A 19,739-nucleotide genomic window follows, 5' to 3' on the forward strand; every position below is an offset into this window, starting at 1 on the left:
ATGGAACTAAAATATGTCTCATCCACTGTTGGCCACCTAACCAGATGCTTCTGGTAAGTTAGCCAAAAAAGATGCCCAATGTGTTACCAATAGGGTTTTTCTTTTTCCTTCTGAGCAGCCATGACTAATGAAAATGAATACTCTTGTCTTTTATTAAATTGACCTTCAAGTGCAATAAATCATAGTTCAACCTGGGCTCATGGCACCACTTCTCAGATAGACGAAAATGCTTAACATTACGTTACAGGTACCAAATATTCAGAAGCTTTTAGAGCCTACTTCAATTGCTGGCTCTTATTCTGTCTTGTGAGAATTCAGTGGAAGGTATTCTTCATTTTACATGATGGCCAAGAAGGATTAATGGCTATAGATACAGTGATAATCATCATATATTTATATATTATCTGACATCCAACAGGAATTCCAAATCCCTTAATAGACATTGTGCAGAAGTTAAAATATCAACCAGCTTTGCTTTGCAAATATCTCAGGGTTTTCAATACTTTAACCTCTAATGACAATTGCTCCCAGACAGAAGGTTCCTAAGGTGTAGCAATGTATTATAAATGGGAAACTCCCTGTAATAAGGCTCACAAACCTCAGCATTTTGTTCTCTATGAGAGACCCCAGGGAGCATTCCTAAGTGCAGATGCTCCTGTTCTGAACTTCAGTGAGTGTTGTTTTAACACAGGGAGAGATTATTTATTGCTTAAGACTCCTGGAAAAAGAATTTCCCTGGAGGGCTGGTATGTTCTCAACATTTCTCTCTTTCTCTCCCTCCCTCTCTCTTTCTCTCTCTGTCTCTCACATACACACACACACGCAGACACACACACTTTCTAATAAAATATAGATTACAGCTGCTTGGAAGAAACTATCTCTCAGAGGAATGAATAAATATATGCCTTAGCTTATATACATTTTCTAACCAATGAGCCAAGCAAACCTATTGAGTATGATTATAGGATTCCAGTGTTGGCATCAATAGGAAATCTGCAAGAACATTATCTGGAATAAACAAATGGGTTTTTCCTTCCCTCAGCCCATTTTGTAATAGTACGGAGTGAATTTTCAAAGTTGTGCTAGTTGTATCATAGGTCAACTGCCTCTTTTGTTGTATATACACCCATCACCAACCAATTTCATGATTTATTTTATTCATTTATTTTATTAATTGGGTTTGTTTGCCGCCCTCTCCGTGGACTCGGGGTGGCTCACAACATATCTATAGAAAATACAATATATAGATACATCAAAACCCAATTAACATAAATAATTAGTTTAAAATATTCTGAAAAGTTAAACATTTAAAAATCATTCTTTCAAATACACACTGCAACCGTCCTACACATTCAATGGCCAGAGGCTGGGGTCTAGTGACCCCAAGCATGGCGGCATAAATAAATTTTCAGAATATTAGGAAAGGCAAGGAAGGTGGGGGCAGTGCAAATCTCTGGGGTGTACTGATTCCAGAGGACCAGGGCTCCCACAGAGAAGGCTCTTCCCCTAGGACCCACCAAGTGACATTGTCCAGTTGACGAGACCTGGAGAAGGCTAACTCTGTGGGACCTTACTGGACCCTGGGATTTGTTGCCATAGGTAATATTTCTGTAGATACTCTGGGCATGTCTATGATTCAGGGGTGCGTTCCACTTATCTTCGCCACTGCATCACAATGTTTCGCCCGCTTGTGCTCACACGCATCCATCCACCCGTGCAATTTCACTTTGTGCATGCTCAAATTCACTTTGTGAATTCACTTTGTAGATTCTGCCCAAAACACAGCTGAGGAGCTGAGCCGCCCCGAGTCTTCGGAGAAGGGCGGCATACAAGTCTAATAAATTATTATTGTTGCTATTGTTATTATTATTACTACCTGTGCTTTGGGTAAAGAAATTAAGGTCCTCCTGGGTGGGCGGGAGGACTTTTTTCAAAGCACAGAATGAAGAGAAGCCATCTAAGTACAAGAAAGTAGGCAAAAATTCAGAAGAAAAAGATGATGATGAGCAGGGACTGGCACAGACAGAACCAAACCCATGATATCAAAATTACATCCCCAGCGGGTCGCTGACGGTTCAGGCAATCTGGTCTGAACTGGGAGGAACCCACTTTCTGCTATAATCTCAACATCATTTTTTAAAACTTCCTATTTACATAATATCCATTCCCTTCTGGGCTAAAAAAATGTAAAGACCATGACAACTCTCCTGCTAGAATTTGTGATGACATACCTTCATCTCCACTGTAAACGCGATTAAAGGTTGTTCTGCTCCAGATATTTCAGTGAAGCGCCTGCCTTGATGAAAACTGACAATTTTAATTGATTTATTCTGCTTATGCAGGCAACAAATGTGCATTGTAGGATATAAAAGGGACAGAAAAAAACCCATCTCTGAAATTATATAGTGAGTAGTTGACTTCCATTAACTTGCAGAATTTTTCACCAGAGGCGATCAGAACAGAAATAAAATTTTGGCTATTCTAAAACACGAAGGAACTACTGTAGGTAACCCATTTGCATTGCCATGCAACAAAAGCTCCTTAGAAATTTAGGTCAAAAATAAAGAATAGCAAAAATGTATGATATTTCTATTTTATACAAAGAGAAAATCCCATCCTGTCCATTTGTCATGTATGCATGAAATTTTCTGTATAGTTAACACTTTGAACAGTAAATAGTTTCCCAGCATTGTCCCATGGTCTGTGCTTATACCCTTGGGCAGGACTCTTACTATATCACTGTTGTTATAAATTTTGTGAATAGTTGCCAGTATTTGCAAAAATGTGGTATTCTTATGAGTTACATATTTTCCCACTGTAATTGAATGGCATGGGTTTGTATCTTGCTAACAAAAAGAATGACTCACATTTAACATCCCTAGTTCTGCTTGCCAACCAAGATTAATTAGGTATATTGTTTATTGTTTTGCTATATTCTGTCCAAAAGCAGCCATATACATTTGGTAAGTAGATAAAATATTAAGAAACAGCCTTTTTGTTGACGCCTTTGGATTAAAAGACTTTTCCCAAGACATTGACTAATAACTAGATCAGTTGGCTTTTGGATATTGTTGGCATTGCTAATGATTAAAACTTTTCAAGTTTGTTTGTTTTTTAATTGAGCCGTTATAGTTTTATTATGTGTTGAATCCATTTTATAGTGACCAACAGAAATTATCTGTGTAAAACATGATATTACTTACCTAGATAAAACCATTGCAAATCCATACAAGACCTGTTAAAAGCAGTAAAATTTAATTCTGTAAAGACATGTTCAGAACTGCACTGTTCAATGTGAGAGAGCAGGTTGTCCAGAAAATTGCTAGCACCTGTCCTATTTTTTTTTTTTCTCTCATTAAACCCTCTCCCCACCCAACACAACAAGACTGACTATTAAAGCTTTGCTATGAAGCATTGGAAAGGGGAAGAGAAGATGATGTGTATTTATGCGTGGAAGTAGAAAGTGATGCTTTTCTCTAGTAGTACTCACAAGGGATAGTGGTTGAAGTAGGAGTAGCAGCATCAGTGGGGAAAAGTGAGTAGTGAGTAACAGTATTTGAGTGCTTATGTGTATGTTGTCTAGGAATCTGTACTGTTCTTAGCTCTTTTGTGTCAGGTCCACAAATGGTGGGGAAATGATGGTATGTATTAATAATGGATTCATTCTAATCAAATTCAAACAGGAACAGATCCTCTATATACGACAGATTTCACAGAAGGCAAACTATTATAGTTGGTTGCATTGTCGGCCAGGAGATGGTGGTGGCGATGGCGTTAAAGGCATCATTGTAGGATGAAAACTGTTCTAAGTACCTTTTTATAATTGACTGATGGTGATTTTGTCAATGCTGATCATAGTTCCCTCTAAGCTGAGCAGTGAGCAATCGCTCACTTAAAAATCATCATCAACTCAGAGTTTTTCAAACCTGCCCAGAAGCCGAGAGGGAAAGAGTGAGAGGGAAGGAGAGAGAGAGGAAGAGAGAGAAACAGATAGAAAAAAGAGAGGAAGGAAAAAAGAAAGAAAAAGAATGGGAGTAAGGAAGAGAGAAAGAAAATCAAAATCTAGTTTGAAACTAGCTCAACTATTTAAGTGGCATTTTGATATTGATAGAGTTGCCCTATTATGAGCTCACTGTTATAGACACACAGTACAGTATTTTATTTTGAAATTCTCTGCGGCAAAACAGGGTGGGTTTTTTATTTGTTTGTTTGTTCATTTTGTTTGTTTGTTTGTTTGTTTGTTTGCTTGCTTGCTTATTTATTTATTTATTTATTTATTTAATATTTCTGTGCCGCCCAGTCCCGAAGGGACTGCCGCTCAGACACTATACTTTTCCGCCCACCCCCCCAAAAAATTAGAGGGAACACTGATGCTGATGGTGTTCAAATGGTGCACCAGTAGATTTGGATTGCACCCAAGGTGCCTATCAATGCTGGTGCTATTTTTGCCTTCTTTTGCCACAGTCATTTTATTTGCAGGTCTTCATATTTTGTGATTTTCTTCCGTTTATTCTGTTTTCCCCAAGTTCTGCCATGTCCACCATCCAGATTTTTTTTTTTTGTCTTTCTAATGAACAGTTGTTAAGTTTGGACTGTTGTGTGTCGGAGGCCAGTTTGAATTTTAAAGCCTAAGAACTCTTTGGCTTCTTTGTTTTCCATTACTTTGTCTATTTTGTGGCGCGATCAATTTTTGCTTGCAGGCAAAAGGTATTTCTTGCAAAATATTATTATAGTATTGTGAGAAAAAGACACCACAGTAATACCCACAGCTTGAATCATTAAAACGTGGACTTATTTAAACACTCCAAGGAAGGGTCCTTTAGCATCCCCAATTCAACCCGTTCATGAAATAAAAATTAGGAGGATTTTTAGATAGGATTCAGGTGCAGTGTTTCAGCACATCCAAACAAAGGTGGACTAGGGCTGAGAAGAGGGCCAAAAGGAAAAATCCAGTTTATCACATACACTGGTTATTTATCACAGGATTATTGCAAGGTTTGGGCAGAAAGAATCCATGAGAAGAAAAAACTTTGGTAACCATGCCACATTCCATGTTGTCCTGATGGAAAGTTGTACAAAGGGAGGTTGTTTGCAAGAATCCAAGATTTTATTTTTTTTTTATTCTTCTTCCTCTGCATTTAAACATTGTGGAAGATAGTATATTAACAGAAGGAAGCGGGCCTGGGAGACTCCATCCAAAAAGACAGGCCATGTCCAAAATTTCCACAGAGCCACTGTTATTGCCTGGAAAAGATGCTTTGTTCCAGTTCAGATGAATTGTAACAGATTTGAGGTTGATGGGACCAAATTCTGTACTACCACATTAAGTTTATTCAGTTTATCACTAAATACAGAGTTAGAGACCAAACAAATGAGAGTTAACCAAAATGTGTTTTCCCCCCACAAAAGGCAACTGGATTTTGTTTTTTCTTGAACATATTTCATTTCTCATCCATGAAGCTGCCCCGAGTCTTCAGAGAAGGGCAGCATACAAATCTAAATAATAATAATAATAATAATAATAATAATAATAATAATAATAATTCCCCAGCATTCAGTCAGAACTGAGGATTATTATTATTATTATTATTATCATCATCATCATCATCATCATCATCATCATCATCATCATTATTATGTCAATACAACTCAGCAAATGAAATCCAGCATAGTGATCTCGTTTGCTGAGTTGTATTGACATAATAATAATAATAATAATGATGATAATAATAATAATAATAACCCTCAGTTCTGACTGAATGCTAGGGAATGGAAAAATTTAACATAATTGAGTTGAAAATGTCCATTGCTAAGCAATGCAGTTGTTATGGACTATTGGCCCATATTATATGATCTTCCTTGCCACAGTTATTAAATGAATCACTGCCATTAAGTTAGTAACATAGTTATTAAGTGAATCTGACTTCTCCGTTGACTTGTCAGGAGATTGCAAAAGATGATCACATGATCCCGGGACACTGAAACCATGATAATACTTGCCAAATATCAAAATTTTGATCATTTGATTACTAGGATTCCAGTTGTAAATGTGAAAAATGATAAGTTATTTTTTTCCAGTGTTGCTGTAACTTTGAAAAATCACTAAACTAATTGTTATAAGTCATACTATCTGTGTATGCTGTCTCTGGCTAGTAGCTTGCTTTAGTTCGTCCAAACTAAGGAAAGCCAAGAAAGACTTGATCTTCTAAGCAGAAGCTTGTTCTAAACATAAGGTTAATGTAGCCTAGAACTTGTCCCAAATCAGTTAGTATATACTGAAAGGTAGTCTAAGTCTATTATTTCTAGAGATAGCTAGAATGTATGAATACATTGTTGTGTCTCCTGTATCCTCTAATCAAGTATATACTAGTGCATCACTAGTGCAGTGATGGCGAACCTATGGCACAGGTGCTACAGGTGGCACACGGGGCCATATCTGATGGCACACGAGCCATTGCCCTGGCTCACCTCCAACATGCATGTATGTGCTGGCCAGCTGATTTTTGGCTTGCACAGAGACTTTGGGAGGACATTTTTGGCTTCCAGAGAACCTCCAGGGGGATGGAGGAGAGCGTCTTTACCCTCCCCCGGCTCCAGGGAAGCCTTTGGAGCTTTGGGAGGGCAAAACACGACCCTACTGGGCCTGCAAGAAGTTGGGAAATAGGCCATTTCCAAACCCTAAAGGTCCTCCGGGGGGGGGGGAGAGAGAAGCTGTTTTCACCTTCCCCAGGCATTGAATTATGAGTGTGGGCATTCATGCATGTGCGATAGCGTGCACCCATGCTCTTTCAGCACCCAAGGAATGAAAGGTTCGCCATCACTGTACTAGTGTATGTATATAATGTACTAAGCCATTCATTAACTTGTGTCACTGAGAGAATTGATGAGTAGATGAGTGAATTGTTGAAAGAGGAGAAGATTGCCATGAAAGTCTCTTTAAAAATAAGTTAGATATATAAGGCTTGTCATTTGGATGATTTGGTACAAAATAGTTAAGTTCCCCAATCCTCATGGGCTCCAGGAGTGGTTTTGCTGTACTATCTATCATGTAGCATGTTCTCCACTTTGATTCTGAAAAAGTATCAGAGAAAACTTGGTTTTAAAGGGCAGGGGGAGGAGGAGAGAGAGAGAAGGAAGAGAGAGAGAGAGAGAGAAACTTTTTTTTTTGAAATGCACATTTGTATATAACATATCCTCTGAACTATCACCTGTATCCAAATCTAGTTTGTTGAATTAGCAAGTTTAATTGCATTTTGTTCATCGGAATGTCTGGTAAGAGCATTGTCACATGTGAGCATTAAAAAGTCTTTGCTGGATCAGGTATGGAACTCAGGTCTAAGTCTGAAAGTGGAAAGGAAGACCATTTTTATCTCTTCCATGTGTGATCTCACATTAATCATTTTCAAATATTGTCATGCAAAAAGAGTCTATATTGGCCACATTCCACAGTGACTTAACTTGAAGTTTTATCAATCTATAACTTGAAGAAAAAGTAGAATCATATGAAGAACTTGGTAAGTATACTCTTTTTTAAGCAGAGGGTTTTTCAGTAAGCTTCCCCAGAGCCACTCTTCAAAATGGACCAGGACCAATAGGAAGAACTAGTCGAAATTAGATCAATTTGATTTATGTAATTAAATTTAACTCACATTAAAGTCCATAAAGTCCATGAATGGATTTACAGAAATGTGGAATCAAAAGGTGTAAATCTCACTAAAATGAGAGAAATGAAATGTAGAATAAAGGCCATCACTTCAAAAAAGTGTTACAATGGTCTTTGACAGTATTATAGCCAGTGAATAGGATTTGCCAATCAAGAGATGAGAGGTCAGTGTTTATAACATCAGGGTTGGCTTTTTAAAAATCGTAACTGGGGATCCCATCATGATGATGATTTTTTGCAAGGACATCTATTGAGACAAAAGTCTATCATGTTGTGATTGCTTCTTTTATTTGTAATCCATAAACTGAGTTTGAACTGTTGCAGAAGATGATATCAAGGCAGTTGTTGAATATAGTGTTGTTGGTTACTAGTTGTTCCAGTCCCAGATTAGTTACAGCATTTTACAGGGTTAAGAGTATAGATTTAGTTGTACATTCATTTAGGGATCATTTAATAAGAGGTATATTGTTTAATAAGAGGTTGGAAACACCAAACAGTGTTGACATTACATCCATAGACTTAGAAAAAAATTTGAGGTGGTCAAAAAACTGTTCTTGCATCTCAGATAAAATTAACACACCTCGGGAATATATGTATCATCATAAGTAATTTGAGTTACTTTCTGACTTATCTTTTTGCTTAAATGTTTAATTACATGTTTTAACTTTGTGTTGGGAAGAAAAGAAGAAAGACTTTTATCCAACAGAGGTCACAATAATGTATAATAAAAAGAGGGGAAATAAAGATGCGGAAGGTTGAAAGAGTTGTACATTTTGCTATTTGACAGACAATGTATATCAGAAAACTCAACACTTGCCATTTTTGATCTTTCTCATAGTATTGCTTCATCTTTTTTTTTTAGAAAATTTTTATTTACAAATATACAATAAATACATTTAATTACAATTAACAGTAGAAACATTTCAAATTACAGGGAAAAAGAAATGCGAGAATTAGGTAATTAGAGATTAAAACAATAATCATGTCAAATTATAGTCTAAACAATATGCATTTGACAATAGACCGAGACAAATAGACAAAAAACGTCAACAAACATACATACATATATACATACATACATACATACATACATACATACATACATACAGAAAGAAAGAAAGAAAGAAAGAAAGAAAGAAAGAAAGGAAAGAAAAGGGAAGAGAAGAGTAGAGGGAAGGAAAGGGTGGGCAGGTGTACGGTAGATCTGTATTGAAATTGTGAACTAGATATATTTTCAGTAGCTCATTTCCTTATATCTAATATTTAAGATTACAGTGGTACCTTGAGATACGAGTTTAATTCGTTCCGGACCTGGGCTCTTAAGTCGAGCAGCTCTTATCTCGAACGACTTTTCCCCATAGGAATTAATGTAAATAATTTTAATTAGTTCCAGCCCTCAAAAAACTCACAAAGTTAGTCTAAATTATGCAGAAAGACATGTTTTTAATGAAGAAATGTACATGTACATATAAATGAATAATGAAGTTTCTTTCACTTAACTTGTAAACTTTCTTAAACTTTTAAATTTACATATGTTCAACTTCTCTGCCACCCAATCCTGTAGGACAGAGGTCCCCAACCCTTTTTGCACCAGGGACCGGCTTTAAGCGATCAAGAGAGGAATGGGTGAATGAATGGACGGAGGGTGGGAAGGAAGGAAGGAAAGAGGGAAGGGACAGGAACAGAGGAAGGAAGCAAGGAAACTTATGAAAGGGGAGAGTAAGAGAGGAATGAGTGAAGGGAGGGAGGGAGGGAAGAAGGTGGGAAGGAGAAAGAAAAGAAGAAATAGAGGAAGGGAAGGTAAAAGAGAGAAAGAAAAAGAGCAAGAAAGAAAGCTGCAAGCACCCCCCCGAGCCCCCCAGGCCGGCTGCAACCTTTTAAAACACGCGCGCCGCTTCGCAGCTGTCTCCTGAAGCCGAACGCGGAAGTTAGCGTTTGGCTTCAGGAGACAGCTCCTTGGCGCTTGTATCCCGAATTTGGGCTTGTAAGTAGAACAAAAATATCTCTCCCCTCCCAGCTCTTATCTCGAGTTGCTCTTAAGTAGAGCAGCTCTTATGTCGGGGTTCCACTGTATAGATAAATAAGAGAAAGTGTTGAATAAATCAAGATAAAGAGGTTTTAAGAAAGCCAGTCTAATTTTAGTATATATATCGATGTCTCATACATCTATTAAAAAAGAAAGAAAGATTTAATACCAGATTTGTATCTGTTTGAATATATACAGTTCTTGACATTTGTTAGGCAGGTTGTATTGCTTCATCTTTTGATTAATCAGGCCATTGAATGGGAAAATGCCACAGCCAGAAATGCTTCTGAATTTCGACTGCTTCTTTGATTCTTCTTACTTGCCCCCCCCCCTTCATTTTCAAAACATTTGTTACGATTTTTAAAAATGAATTTGATTCTGTTACAGTTTATCTCTGCGTGTTTCATAATTCCAATCAGTCATAATCAGCTTATGAGAAATCATTTTCCAACCTATGAAATAATTTTCTACACAATGCCACAGAGGAGAAGGGTGATTATTTTGGGGGAGATGAACAACAGAAAGGAGAACTAGGTGAAAGCAAACTGCTTTTGTGTTTTTCTAGCTGTGGCAGTCCTTTATCTCTCCTGATAATTGGGCAGGGAAGGTAATTCATTGAGATAATAAGCCAAAATTTGAGTTACTAGAAGAAATGTGAAACCTTTTCAAAGACCTTAAGGCAGTGTTTCCCAACCTTGACTACTTGAAGATATCTGGACTTCAACTCCCAGAATTCCCCAGCCAGCATTCGCTGGGAATTCGCTGGGAATTCTGGGAGTTGAAGTCCAGATATCTTCAAGTGGCCAAGGTTGGGAAACACTGCCTTAAGCAGTGGTGGATTGCTACCAGTTCGCCAGTACAGGTGGCACTGGGTTGCTGCTGATTCACCCAAACTGGTACTGAATTGGCAGCAATGACCGGCTGTCCAGACCCACAAATGTTCTCCGGTCTCTGTGGGTGGCAAAAAAACCACCCTTCTACACATGTGGAGGGGCTTCTGCACATGTGCAGAGGATCATTTACGTGTCAGGGGCAAAATGCATACTTCTGTTGCAATGAGAACCAGTAGGGAAGTAAGTGGAACCCACCCCTGACCTTAAGTGTCCAGTCCAGTGTTCCCTCTAATTTTTTGGGGGGGTGGGCAGAAAAGTATAGTGTCTGAGCGGCAGTCCCTTCGGGACTGGGCGGCACAGAAATAATAAATAAATAAGTAAGTAAGTAAGTAAATCAAACAAACAAACAAACAAACAAACAAACAAATAAAAAACCCACCCTGTTTTGCCTCAGAGAATTTCAAAATAAAATACTGTACTGTGTGTCTATAACAGTGAGCTCATAATAGGGCAACTCTATCAATATCAAAATGCCACTTAAATAGTTGAGCTAGTTTCAAACTAGATTTTTATTTTCTTTCTCTCTTCCTTACTCCCATTCTTTTTCTTTCTCTTTTCCTTCCTCTCTTTTTTCTATCTGTTTCTCTCTCTTCCTCTCTCTCTCCTTCCCTCTCTCTCCTTCCCTCTCTCTCCTTCCCTCTCGACTTCTGGGCAGGTTTGGAAAACTCTGAGTTGATGATGATTTTTAAGTGAGCGATTGCTCACTGCTCAGCTTAGAGGGAACTATGGTCCAGTCTATAGATTCATAAGGATGGGAAGCAAAGGGCCCCTCAACTTCTCATCATTTCTGTTTGCTATCAACATCCCCTCTAGTTCAACTCAAAGAAGACATTATCTTGACTCTAAGGTTCTTTTTTATACATTTAACTAAATATGATGAGCCAGCTATAATAGCCTGGTCACAAGTAAGCCATAAATCATGATGCAAAGGTCATGTTTACATAACTTTACATCACAAATTTAATGAACATCAAACCATATTATGGTTATATAAAAGCAGCCTATAAAGGGTTAAATGTAGATCCAAGGCAACAAATGCAAAAAAAAAATAGTGAATTATAATGAAAAGTGTCTATTTCTTCAAATGACAAAATATCCTCTAGGGGATCCTAGATACTTTGTCTCCAAAGTTCTGTGAAATCTGGAGGGTTATTTTTAGCAATCAGTGCTCCTGAAGGATTGTTAACATTTTCAAATGCATACTTGCTTTGTGATAAATTTTGGCAAAGATTTGCTGGATGGTTTCATGTAATATGCAAAATGCTACCGTTGCTATTAACTGATGCCTAGAAAGATTAACCTATTTCAGATCTTTTCTATCATAGTATATTATAAGAAAAGTTGGGGTGGTTTTTTTCATAAAAATGCTACAAAATCCTAGTCTGGAGGAAATATCCATTTTCTTACAAATGTCTATTGTTCTTACCGCTAGCTTTTTAGAGGCAATATAGATAGTCTTCAACTTATGACCAGAAATGGCAAAAAATGCCCATTTAGGAGAGTGAATTTGTTAAGTGAGATTCGCTTAATAATCTCACTTATTAGACTTATAGTCAAAAAGTTGGGACTGATCATATGATGCCTTGATTTATGACCACAATGGCTTATGACCAGAATTCCATTCCCAATTACGGTTATAAATAGAGGACTAGGTATATTGTATTCATATTTAAATATAGGTAATTTTTTCATTAGGTTCATTTTTCATTTCTATGAGCTTTTTGGATGGAATTATTTTAACTCTATAATTTTCTCTAGAAGGTGCTGTGGAATTTAAAAAGTTTTTAAACTGAAAATGAATCACTAGAAGCCTTATTTTTTGTGGAGGATGAATTCTACAATAGTGAAATATGACTCTAGTTTATTATTGGACATTGGATTCAATTGTTTGGTCATATTAATAACTAATATGTGGAGCAAAAGATGACAGAGTAACTCTTTGGTTATCATTGGAAGTCCTAAATATTTTTGTATTAACTTCCATCAACTTCACTGGGATTAATTTTAAGTAAACATTTATATAATTGCCACCACTGCCGCCGATCCCTGTCTGAATCAGTCTGAAAATTGGGTGTTCAGAGGCAGTGATAGGTGGCAGCGGAAATTGTGGCGATGGTTGGTGGCAATCCCTGGAGCCTGGAACAGCTAATAGGCAGGAAGCCGATCCAACCACCAGTCAGCTGCTCATGCTAAATCAGAATGTGCTGAAGTTGACCAGGCTGAATGCTGTTTGCTGCAAGGAGACAGTTTGCTGGGAGGCTGAGGCAGATGTTTTATTTATTTATTTGTTTATTTATTTATTCGATTTTTATGCCGCCCTTCTCCTTAGACTCAGGGCGGCTTACAACATGTTAGCAATAGCACTTTTTTAACAGAGCAAGGCTATTGCCCCCACAATCCGAGTCCTCATTTTACCCACCTCGGAAGGATGGAAGGCTGAGTCAACCTTGAGCCGGTGATGAGATTTGAACCGCTGACCTTCAGATCTACAAGTCAGCTTCAATGGCCTGCAGTACAGCACTCTACCTGCTGCGCCACCCCGGCTCATCATGTTTTGCCTTGTTTTCCTCCCCCAAAGCTATGTGCATCTTATAGTCTGAAAAATATGGTACTTTCATTGCTCCAGACCTGGGTATTTATGGGACCCATCTAGTGTCATTCAGTAAAATTGATCAGGCAGGATAATTATAGACTCCTTCCCGTCATCTTCTCTGTTGTAGCTTCCAGCTTCTCCAATTGGTTTTTCTTGTTGAAATCCAGCTGAGAAACTCTCAACGGCCAATCACATGACCTCAAGATCTGTCATGAATACAAGTAACATTGGAGATGCTTCAGTGGTCACATATGCAAGAACTGTTTTTATAAGTAACTTTTTAATATAAGCTGTTCTAACTGTAAATAGTCACTAAAGAAATAGTTGTAAATTGAAGATTACCTGTATTGCAAACATTGAACGTTAACATACTTTTTCATTATTTTCTCTTTTCCTAATGAAATCATACCATTCTATAACACCTTATTCTTGTTTTTATCTTCTTGCACAAGCTATTTAATGATCAGACGGAAGTAGGATAGAAGCAATTGGATCAGGAGTGACTTCAGGCAAGGTTCCAAAAGTTAGGATAGCAAATATGGTGGTGCTATTGAAGCTCCATTGTTCTTTAGTTGATTGTGTACATATAAAAAAGGTGGAGCTTGAATTCTCACATTGCAGCCCCCATCTTGACTTTTTGGAGTACAATCTGCAGATACCTCTGATTTACATGGCTAAAAAACAGGGTAACTTTTATTTAAATAAGTACAGTACTACCCCTAGATACGAGCATAATTCGTTCCATAAGGGAGCTTGTATCTCGAGGCAACTTGTATCTGGAACAAGTTGTTTTTCCCCTCCGAGATAACCAAAAGCAAGGATTCTTGCGCCACCTAGTGGATGCTCGGCTCGTATCCCGAATTTGAGCTCGGGAATAGAACAGAAATGTCTCTCCCCTCGTGGCTCGTATCTTGAAATACTCGCATGTAGAGCAGCTCGTATCTAGAGGTACTACTGTATAGGTTTTGTCCTAAGTTGAGGCAGGAATTTGGGAGAGAAAAACAACATGGATCTGGAGAAGGAGAAATATTTTGTTAGCAATACTTGCAAAACTGATGATATTCTATCCCCTATTTAAAGAATTAATTTAACTGGGGATGGAGAGGGTAGATGGATTTAGGCCATTGTTCAGCTGGATTCTTTTTATTGTCTTGCCTTTCTGCTCCTTACAAATCTTACATTCCATTTTTACTTTGTTTTATTTATTTTAATTACTTTTGTCTCTTTTCCTCTTTCCTCTTTTCCCCTTTTCTTTCCTCTGTTTCTGATCCACAGGCTTTACAGTGCATGTTGGTCTCCCTCCATTCAGAGCTTGACATTCAAAGGTACTTGATGAAAATTGAAACCTCTCAGAGAGTTAGTACTATATACTTTCTTCTTTCTGCACCTTGTCTTGGAATGAGCTTGCCATTTGGCCCTGTTTTAATTGAGTGCATCACATTTAGTAATTTTAACAGCTTGCGCCATAAGTAATATTTCCCCCTCAATTAGGGTACAATTGCATGTTCTTTTATCTCTGCATGGACAGTTTTGGCTTTTATTGCTGCTTCTCCCCCTCCTCCCCCCCCAAAAAAAATTCCATGTTTTAGGCATGTCCTAATGAAAACGTTTCCCATCACTCAAATGTTCCAATTTCATACTTTAGTTTGGATAGGATTGGAATGGGTTGTGCTGACATTATCAAGATGCAGAAAGCATCTCTGTACTTGCTACAGGTAGTTGCAGACCATTATTTAATGTGATGAATTGCAGAAACATAGCACTCAGTTATGGGTCCATAACTAAGTCACTAGAATCAATGTCTGCTATTTGCAAAATCGCCACGGCCAAAGGGGCGCAAACTGTGACTTGGCTTCATCATGTGTGTCGAGTGACAGTGTCATCTGAACCACTTCATTCTTCTTTCTGAAGAACTGAACCTTTATCTGGATATGCCTTCAGTTATCTCAAAAGTGGAATGGGTGATGCATACTTGGGCGTCCTCCTCGATCCACAGCTCACATTAGAGAAGCATCTTTCAGCTGTGGCAAGGGGGGCGTTTGCCCAGGTTTGCATGGTGCACTAGTTGCTGCCCTATTTGGACCGGGAGTCACTGCTCACAGTCACTCATGCCCTCATCACCCCGAGGCTCGACTACTGTAACGCTCTCTACATGGGGCTATATGGTGTTCGGAAACTTCAGATCGTGCAGAATGCAGCTGCGAGAGCAATCATAGGCTTCCCTAAGTATGCCCATGTCACACCAACACTCCGCAGTCTGCATTGGTTGCCGATCAGTTTCCAGTCACAATTCAAAGTGTTGGTTATGACCTATAAAGCCCTTCATGGCATCGGACCAGAATATCTCTGGGACCGCCTTCTGCCGCACAAATCCCAGCGACCACTTAGGTCCCACAGAGTTGGCCTTCTCTGGGTCCCGTCGACTAAACAGTGTCGTTTGGCGGGACCCAGGGAAAGAGTCTTCTCTGTGGTGGCCCCGACTCTCTGGAACCAACTCCCCCCAGAGATCAGAATTGCCCCCACCCTCGTAACCTTTCGTAAGCTCCTTAAAACCCACCTCTGTCGTCAGGCATGGCGGAACTGAGATAACTTCCCCAGGCCTATATTGTTTATGTATGGTATGTTGTGTGCATGTTTTTTAAATTATGGGTCTTTAGTTTTAATTATTAGATTTGTATTGTATATTGTTTTTCTATTAGTGCTGTGAGCCGCCCCGAGTCTACAGAGAGGAGCGGCATACAAATTTAATAAATAAATAATACGAAAATGTCTGTCTCTTTCAGAGCATTCTGAGAAGCATGCAATGTTATTCATAAGGCTGCCTTATGTGCAAATGTGGTGTGAAGGCAGGTACGGGGCTGCTTCTCTCCTTAGGATCCAGCCATTGCTTTGCTGTCTCTCCCACCCTGCATGAGAGGAGAAGGAGGGGAAGGAGGGTCACTGGATTGAAGGCAGCTTCACTTCCTGCCACTTCGGGCTGGAGTTTATGCCTACACCGCTTGGCTAAAGAGCTGCGGGAGGTGGGTAGGAACAGAACAGGACACAGCAAGGCAATGGCCAAATCCTGAGTGCAGGGGAGAAGCCACATCCAAAGACCCTTCTTAAGAGAGCAGCCTCCCGCCTGCCATGTGCATCTTTGCTGTATTATGTGTGCTCGTTTAAGGGTCTCCCCAGCCATGTGCACCCTTGAGCAAGCCAGGGAGTTGTGAGAGGGAAAAGAAGATCGCTCAAAGAGAAACCTCCACCAGGGTTGGCTGTGTTCTTCAACCAGTGCTGTAGATTCAGCCTCCAGCCTCCCAGCATCAGCCTTACATCTCAAGCCAGGTGAGGGAGGGGAGGAAGAGACCAGCCAGTGATGGGACAGGAAGCCAGAGCAGGTGTCCCAAAGAGTTGCATGTAGTCATTCATTCATTCATTCATTCATTCATTCATTTATTAGATTTGTATGCCGCTCCTCTCCGTAGACTCGGGGCGGCTAACAACAATAATGAAACAACATATAACAAATCTAATATTTTTAAAAAAATGTAGCTCTGGAGCTGCAGGTTGCCAGTCCCTGGTTTGGGTCCTTCTAAATCATAGCAGCATGTTGAACTTGGCTTAGCAACTCCGTCAACACTGGACAGCTTTCAACCCGGAAACATCATTTCTGAGTAGCAAGATCTCCCATTGAGCAAAATATCCCAGTTCAAAGAAAATGTTGAAATCTGCTGTTCCATCTAATGTAGAGATTCCAGGATTCATACAATGATGCTAATAAAATGTCTCCCTACATCTTAGAAACACAGAAACATAGAAGACTGACGGCAGAAAAAGATCTCATGGTCCATCTAGTCTGCCCTTATACTATTTCCTGTATTTTATCTTAGGATGGATATATGTTTATCCCAGGCATGCTTAAATTCAGTTACTGTGGATTTACCAACCACGTCTGCTGGAAGTTTGTTCCAAGCATCTACTACTCTTTCAGTAAAATAATATTTTCTCATGTTGCTTTTGATGTTTCCCCCAACTAACTTCAGTATTCCAAATGTGGTCTCTCCAGCACTCTATATAGCGGGATCACAATCTATCTCTTCCTCCTTGTTATACCTCTAGCTATGTTGCCAAGCATCCTACTTGCTTTTCCTACCGCCCGACCACACTGCTCACCCATTTTGAGACTGTCAGAAATCACTACCCCTAAATCCTTCTCTTCTGAAGGTTTTGCTAACACAGAACTGCCAATACAAAACTCAGATTGAGGATTCCTTTTCCCCAAGTGCATTATTTTACATTTGGAAACATTAAACTGCAGTTTCCATTGCTTTGACCATTTATCTAGTAAAGCTAAATCATTTACCATATTACAGACGCCTCCAGGAATATCATCCCTATTGCACACTTTAGAGTCATCGGCAAATAGGCAAACCTTCCCTACCAAACCTTCCCCTATGTCACTCACAAACATATTAAAAAGAATAGGACCCAGAACAGACCCTTGTGGCACACTGCTTGTAACCTGTCTCTACTCAGAATACTCGCCATTAACAATAACTCTCTGATGTCTATGCTTCAGCCAGCTGCAAATCCAGTGAACTATCCAGGGATTAAGTCCAATCTTCACTAATTTATCTGTCAGCTCTTTATGTGGAACTGTATCAAAGGCTTTGCTGAAGTCCAGATAGGCAATATCCACGGCACCACCTTCATCCAACACCTTTGTGACATAGTCAAATAAATCAATGAGATTATTCTGACATGATTTGCCTTCAGTAAAGCCATTTAATGACTTTTCTTGCCAGAGTTGTTAAATAAACCACTGCAATTGTTAAGTTGCTACCATGGTTGCTAAGTGGACCCACTAACACTAAAATGATCATATGACCCTGGGACGCTGCAACTGTCATGAATAAATTCCAATTGCCAAACATCTTAATTTTAATCATATGTTTGCATGGTATTCTGCAATGGTATAAATGTAAAAAATCATCGTAATTCTTTTTTTTTTTCAGTGCTGCTGTAACTTGGCACTGTCAAAGAGTGGTTGTAATTTGAGGACTACCTGTAAATGCTTTTGGACAGATGGTTCAAGTACCAGTACTTTCAAATAGTAATTTCAGAATAGTCCCCCGATATTGCCCATCCTTGCTCCACGACTTTCTATTTTAATTAAAAAGCAAGCAGAGGGATGGCAGGCTTTCCTGTATACCAGTGATTTTCAACCTTTTTTGAGTTGCGGCACATTTTTCACATATACAAAATCATGGGGCACATTGAGCAGGGGGGAATGGGGGGACTAAAAAAAGTTTGGACAAAAAAATGTATCTCTCTCTCTTCCTCCCTTTCGCTCTATTTCTCTCCCTCTTTCTCTCTCTTTCTTCCTTCCCCTCTCTATCCATCTCTCTTTCTTTCTATCTTCCTTCCTTCCTCTCTTTTTTGCTATCTTTCTATCTCTCCCTCCTTCCCTGCCTCTCTTTCTCTCTCTCCTGCTTTCTCTCTCTCTCTCTCTCTCTCTCTTGCTTTCTTTCTCTCTCTCTCTTTCTCTCTCTCTTGCTTTCTCTCTCTCTTTGTTTCTCTCTCTCTCTCTCTTTCTCTCTCTCTCCTGCTTTCTCTCTCTCTCTCTCTCTCTTGCTTTCTTTCTTTCTCTCTTTCTCTCTCTCTTTCTTTCTTTCTCTCCCTCTTGCTTTCTTTCTCTCTCTCTTTCTTTCTCTCTCTCTTTCTCTCTTGCTTTCTTTCTCTCTCTCTTGCTTTCTCTCTCTCCTGCTTTCTCTCTCTCTTTCTGTCTTGCTTTCTTTCTTTCTCTCTTTCTTTCTCTCTCTCTTTCTTTCTTTCTCTCTCTCTTTCTTTCTCTCTCTCTCTCTCTTTCTCTCTTGCTTTCTTTCTCTCTCTCTTGCTTTCTCTCTCTCTCCTGCTTTCTCTCTCTCTCTCTTTCTCTCTTGCTTTCTTTCTCTCTCTCTTTCTTTCTCTCTCTCTTGCTTTCTTTCTCTCTCTCTCTTTCTTTCTCTCTCTCTCTTGCTTTCTTTCTCTCTCTCTCTTTCTCTCTCTTGCTGAGCTTCGCGGCACACCTGACCATGTCTTGCGGCACACTAATGTGCCACGGCACACTGGTTGAAAAACACTGCTGTATACTATGTAGCCACATGGAAGAGCAATTTCTCCCTAGGTTTTGTATCTCATTTCATGATTTTTCTATCTATACTAATCATCATAATCCCCATTAAATTGCAAAGAAGAAAAAAAATGTGATAAATCACTTAAATGCTAAACTTTGAATTTCTTTCCCTCAAGACTGAAATCAGTTCTGTTTGCACAGGTGACAATCTTCAAGGGAGTAATTTTTCTCCTTGAAAGAAAGAGTATGTATACTTACAAAAAGAAGTTAGTATAATATATAATACAGGGGGGGGGGAGTGGCCACCTAGACTGGAAAACAAAATTTAGGAAAGTTCTGTAGTATTACAAACTGCTAGCAAAGTTAAGCAAATTGTGGAAAAGTAGCTTTTATGCTGAATCAAACTTCATGGACTCTTTAAAAATATAAGACATAGAAACATGGAAGACTGACGGCAGAAAAAGACCTCA

General features: G+C 39.0%; 1 protein-coding gene across 11 annotated transcripts in view; it reads left to right on the forward strand.

Moving 5' to 3' along the window:
* KIAA1217 (KIAA1217 ortholog) overlaps positions 1-19,739 on the forward strand; it is a 261,561-nt gene that overhangs the window by 108,417 nt on the left and 133,405 nt on the right. Inside the window, exon 1 of one of the 11 annotated variants that reach the window (XM_070727207.1) lies at positions 14,493-14,531. The exons of the other annotated variants lie outside the window; for them this stretch is intronic. Within the exon in view, the coding sequence (XP_070583308.1) occupies positions 14,508-14,531 (24 nt within the window). The 5' untranslated portion in view covers positions 14,493-14,507. Of the gene's footprint in view, positions 1-14,492; positions 14,532-19,739 lie in introns of those variants that run through there. 11 annotated transcript variants of the gene reach the window in all.

This window comes from Erythrolamprus reginae, chromosome Z (assembly GCF_031021105.1).
Source record: "Erythrolamprus reginae isolate rEryReg1 chromosome Z, rEryReg1.hap1, whole genome shotgun sequence".
Classification (NCBI taxonomy): domain Eukaryota; kingdom Metazoa; phylum Chordata; class Lepidosauria; order Squamata; family Dipsadidae; genus Erythrolamprus; species Erythrolamprus reginae.